A 5772-nucleotide genomic window follows, 5' to 3' on the forward strand; every position below is an offset into this window, starting at 1 on the left:
AAATGCAAAGTTATTATATTACAATACAGTGACGAGAACAGAATTTCAGTATGTAGTAGTAACACTCTCCCTCAAGAACAAAGGACTAATAGATGAGCTCGAGAAGAAGGAAAGAGTACTTACGAGGAAGATTCTTGGTGGACACAAAAAAATTGGTGAAAAATTGGTAAAGATGAACAATGAGAAGATCTATAAATTTATTAAATAAGTCACAACGGAAATGAAAAGGAGTAGGCTGATGTTCTTTGGTCATCTGGTGAGAATGGTTGATGACAGATTAACGAAGAAAATCTTCAATATAATTCAACAGAGGAAAACACCCAACTCTTGGTTGCAAGGAATAAAGAAAGACCTCGGTGAACTTGGACTTGCAGAAATGAACGCAATGAATAGGGACAAGTACAGAAAGGCAATAACTGAATTCGAGGTTTTTCAGAAGGCTCCAAAACCGAAGACCAACAGGAAACTAACAGCTGAACAACTGGCAAAAATGGCAACAGGCAGAAGAGCAGACCGAGAGAATAGAAAGAAAAAAGTGAACATGAAATAGAATTTGTAACGCGGTCCTTAGTTCGTCAGTTCGTGTAAATAAATAAATTAATTAATTAAAACTTCATGATTACCCAGGGATGTTCTTTCATGTAAGTTAATGACTAGTACACTGCTGGCCATTAAAATTGCAACACCACGAAGATGACGTGCTACAGACGCAAAATTTAACCAACAGGAATAAGATGCTGTGATATGCAAATGATTAGCTTTTCAGAGCATTCACACAAGGTTGGCGTCGGTGGCGACACCTACAACGTGCTGACATGAGGAAAGTTTCCAACCGATTTCTCATACACAAACAGCAGTTGACTGGTGTTGCCTGGTCAAACGTTGTTGTGATGCCTCGTGTAAGGAGGAGAAATGGGTACCATCACGTTCCCGACTTTGATTCAGGTCGGATTGTAGCCTATCGCGATTGCGGTTTATCGTATCGCGACATTGCTGCTCGCGTTGGTCGAGATCAAATGGTTCAAATGGCTCTGAGCACTATGGGACTTAACTGCTGAGGTCATCAGTCCCCTAGAACTTAGAACTACTTAAACCTAACTAACCTAAGGACATCACACACTTCCATGCCCGAGGCAGGATTCGAACCTGCACCCGTAGCGGTCGCGCGGTTCCAGACTGTAGCGCCTAGAATCGCTCGGCCACCGCGGCCGGCTGGTCGAGATCCTATGACTGTTAGCAGATTATGGAATCGGTGGGTTCAGGAGGGTAATACGGAACGCCGTGCTGGATCCCAACGGCCTCGTATCACTAGCAGTCGATATGACAGGCATCTTATCCGCATGGCTGTAACGGATCGTGCAGCCACGTCTCGATGCCTGAGTCAAAAGATGGGGACGTTTGCAAGACAACAACCATCTGCACGAACAGTTCGACGACGTTTGCAGCAGCATGGACTATCAGCTCGGAGACCGTGGCTGAGGTTACCCTTGACGCTGCATCACAGACAGGATCGCCTGCGATGGTGTACTCAACGACGAAGCTGGGTGCACGAATGGCAAAACGTCATTTTTTCGGATTAATCCAGGTTCTGTTTACAGCATCATGATGGTTGCATCCGTGTTTGGCGACATCGCAGTGAACGCACATTGGAAGCGTGTATTCGTCATCGCCATACAGGCGTATCACCTGGCATGCTGGGGTGTCATTGGTTACACGTCTCGGTCACCTCTTGTTCGCATTGACGGCACTTTGAACAGTGGACGCTACATTTCAGATGTGTTACCACCAGTGGCTCTACCCTTCATTCGATCCCTGCGAAACCCTACATTTCAGCAGGATAATGCACGACCGCATGTTGCAGGTCCTGTACAGGCCATTCTGGATACAGATATTGTTCGACTGCTGCCCTGGGCAGCACATTCTCCAAATCTCTCACCAACTGAAAACATCTGGTCAATGGTGGCCGAGCAACTGGCTCGTCACAATACGCCAGTCACTACTCTTGATGAACTGTGGCATCGTGTTGAAACTATATGGGCAGCTGCACGTGTACACGCCATCCAAGCTCTGTTTCACTCAATGCCCAGGCGTATCAAGGCCGTTATTACGGCCAGAGGTGGTTGTTCTTGGTACTGATTTCTCAGGATCTATGCACCCAAACTGCGTGAAAGTGTAATCACATGTCAGTTCTAGTATAATATATCTGTCCAATGAATACCTGTTTATCATCTGCATTTCTTCTTGGTGTAGCAATTTTAATGGCCAGTAGTGTATTTAACAGATTTAGTAAGGTTATCAGGCAAAGATCCTGCTCCAGCATCAGATGACAAGGCACTTTCGATTCTCGGGATTACGTGTAGGGAGTAGTAAACATCTGCTCGCCGTATTGGGGTACGCGCGTACAGCGTCGCTTTGTTTTTGGAAGGCGGCGCTTGTGGTATGTTTGTACAGTGACAGCGGCTGGGGGCTTGCCCGCTGAGGAAACACGTCACGAAGCGCCGCACTTAAGATGCCGGCTGTGGCAGGAGGAGCCAGTCTGCTACGCACGCCGCTATCAGAGACAGACACACAGCACGATGAGCGACGCACGCAGAGTCCTCCTGTTGGTCGCCGCGGCCGCGGCCGCTGCAGTGGCCACTGGCCTTCCTGTGGTGGCGCCGCCTCCCGGCTTCGGCTGGCTGCTGCCGCATCGAGCCCAAATTGCTGGACGGCCTCCGCTGTCACCTCCACCCCTGGACCCTCACACCGTGTTCGTCCTCACACACGGCTACCCTGTTCATGTACCGTGTCTACAAACAACAGGGGCTTCACCTGTACAGACTGGAATCACTGCGGACTCACACAGGGCTGTAGCCAAGAATCGTCAGACTGAGGTGAGCAACAGAATGACCAAATACGAGTATCCCTTTTGACGAAATATCTTTAAGAATATAATTTTAATTAATATTGTGTTTATACTGGTTGCTGGTGAGGAGGAAAGTTAGTTATTAGTATTTTATTAATGATCTCATTCATAAGCAGCCATATCACAGTCTTCACAGTAGTCGCTCAAGAAAGTTATAATTAAGCTTTACTTGTTTAATCAGAATCGGACGATGACTCTCGTTGTCCGCAGTCTCGATGATTCGAAGCGATCTGCAGTCGTGTGTAAATAAAATGTCTTGGTTTTCCTGCGTTGAGTAGTCAATCGGGAAACCTCAGATCAAGCGAAAGTTTGCTTTGATATAGATTAATTGTCCGATGAAATAATGGAGCTCTTGTATCTAATAATTGCAGGTTCGTTTCCAATTCATCGGAAGTTACCTTCTGATTACCAACGAAACGACACCTCCGTGCAAATTTCCAATTACAGAATACATACATAATGAAATTCCTTACACACCTTTGATGTAAATGCTCAGTATGTATTTTCTTGAGTAGCATACAATATATTTTCAATCTCTTTCTTCCAGTAATCTCAATAGCAAAATTACAATTATTCTATGCGGCTATTCGGCACGGAGAAGATCCTATAAGTCCCCTCAACACCCCAGAGAGAATATTACAAAGAGTAATTATGAGCTCATAGAATAGTAATAGCGCTGTACTACTTTCCCCATCGATTCTGCGAGTATATAGATGGTGAAGTAGGAAACGTAATTCACTCATAGAATTGTGCAGGGATAATTAGTAGAATATAAAGAAATATTCCATGAATACCAGTATTTAACGAACTTATTACACCTTCGTAGCCCGGCCGGGGTGGCCGAGCGGTTCTAGGCGCTACAATCTGGAACCGCGCGACCGCTACGGTCGCAGGTTCGAATCCTGCCTCGGGCATAGATGTCTGTGATGTCCTTAGGTTAGTTACGTTTAAGTAGTTCTAAGTTCTAGGGGACTGATGACCTCAAAAGTTAAGTCCCATGGTGAATTATTCGAACCTTTAACCCGCTGCTTCTTTAAGGTAGAAAATTATATAGATTGCTCCGATTCCTCGCAACTCTTCATTTCGTTTATCCACCCGTTGAATTCTTTACATATTTTTACGCACCACATACAAAACGATGTCTGCCTCATATAGTCTCGTTTATCTATAATACGTGTTCCATCTGTATGGAACATTTTGCTTCAAAAGTATTGTAGCGCAGGTTTCCTCCTCAGTTAATTTCAGTACTGGAATCCAGTAGAAGTTTCCATCATTCTTCATGAGATGCATCATGTTTTGTTTGTAGTGGAATGGACACTATTTCTCTCAACATTTCTCAGTAATCTTATTTACTTTCTTCAAGAAGGTCTATCTTTTTATATTAGCATTCTATCTATCTTTCTATCGCTTGAGCCTTGTCCCGCAGTTACGCAGGGTCAGCCATCGTTAATTGGATCTGGCATGTTAATGTTTAAGGGGTGGCCGGATGCCCTTCCTGCCGCCACCCCGTGCCCTCCGGGACGGAATTAGTCGACCCCAACTGTCTGCGTCGAGTGTAATCCATGGAATAGTGCGAAAGTGTTCAGATGTCTGCGAGCCGTGTAACTGAGGTAGAACATCGGGACAAGCCCGGTATTCACCTAGCGGGATGTGGAAAACCGCCTAAAAACCTCATCTGGACTGGCCGGCACATCGGCCCTCGTCGTTAATCCGCCCGGCTGAGGATGACACGGCGGCCGGTCGGTACCATTGGGCCTTCCAAGGCCTGTTTGGACGGAGTAAGACAGGATATTTCAGAATATCTGTTCATTTATTAAAATTTTGGACTCTACTCCACACAAGATAGACAAAACAATTCGACAGAACGTTATAGAAAACATATCCATTATTTTGTTGCAGTTATTTGGCACTTGTCACCTGTAGTTTTTTCCTTTCCGTATCGGTAAAATTTCCTTTTCAATAACAAGTAAGAAGCCACTCCATATCAAGCATCTATGAGAATTTTACTGAACGTAGGTGAGCAATGTGCAGCTACTCCAACGCTTTATCAAATTATCGAAGCTGCATGAAAAGTGCAGCTTCATTCTAGACTTTCAATAACATGCAATTAGTTTCTTCTTAACACCTCAGTTGTTATGAAAGGGCTTGGATTGAGGGAAGGTAACGACGAGACTCTGTCCTCAATTGAAATGTTTTCCTCGCAGCCCGCTACGACTACGGCCACCACGAGAGCCGCGGTGTCCCCCACAGCCGCCGCGGACGCGACGACGAGGCAGCAGGGCCTGCTGAGCTTCATCAACGTGCCGGACATCCCGTGTCCTGAGGGACAGCGGCGGGACCCCGCGGGCAACTGCCGGGACGAGTGGTAGGAGGGCGGCCTCTGTAACAAGGACTCTGCAGGGAGACCACTGATGGGACCTCACAAACGCAGTTAGTCTGTGCTGTGGCCTGCCAGAATTTTACGCTTCATCCTGTATTATAAGTTATTGACATGGCTGTGTTATTGTAGTTCTTCACAAGTTGAGTCGTAATATTGTTTTTCTTCATTTTTTGTACTTTTAGAAATATATTATCTATTTATTTATTTTATTTATGTGTCTGTAAATAAAAAAATATCTGTAAATAAAAAATTTACTTCGAACTTCAGAAAGCAGGTGTTTTCTTCAAAATGATAAGCCACACAAATGATCCAGTGACCTTTTGTCTTTCTTACACTGAAATTAGCTGCATTACCTACCCGACTAACGTAACTGTTGGCACACTGCATTGTCAGAGAGAGGAAACGAGTCACAGTCTGGCTGACTGCCGAAGCTACCTCTGCCATATAGCGATTTTGTGAGACCGCTTAATAGATTACTGAGAAGATT

At 45.2% G+C, this 5772-nt stretch overlaps 1 protein-coding gene across 1 annotated transcript; it reads left to right on the top strand.

Annotated features, from left to right (window-relative positions):
• Window positions 1–1354: 1354 nt before the first annotated feature.
• LOC126161455 (uncharacterized) lies at window positions 1355–5430 on the top strand. Its single transcript, XM_049917279.1, has 2 exons — window positions 1355–2873; window positions 5110–5430. Exons 1-2 carry the CDS (start codon window positions 2577–2579, stop codon window positions 5272–5274), a joined length of 462 nt encoding a protein of 153 aa, XP_049773236.1. The 5' UTR covers window positions 1355–2576; the 3' UTR covers window positions 5275–5430.
• Window positions 5431–5772: the final 342 nt, after the last annotated feature.

The sequence above is a fragment of the Schistocerca cancellata genome, chromosome 1 (assembly GCF_023864275.1).
Source record: "Schistocerca cancellata isolate TAMUIC-IGC-003103 chromosome 1, iqSchCanc2.1, whole genome shotgun sequence".
In the NCBI taxonomy this organism is placed as follows: Eukaryota; Metazoa; Arthropoda; class Insecta; order Orthoptera; family Acrididae; genus Schistocerca; species Schistocerca cancellata.

Coding starts and splice junctions, on each gene's coding strand:
- LOC126161455 (XM_049917279.1), top strand. CDS start 2,577: ATGAGCGACGCACGCAGAGTCCTCCTGTTGGTCGCCGCGGCCGCGGCC. Junction 2,874..5,109: donor CCAAGAATCGTCAGACTGAG/GTGAGCAACAGA, acceptor TTTTCCTCGCAG/CCCGCTACGACTACGGCCAC.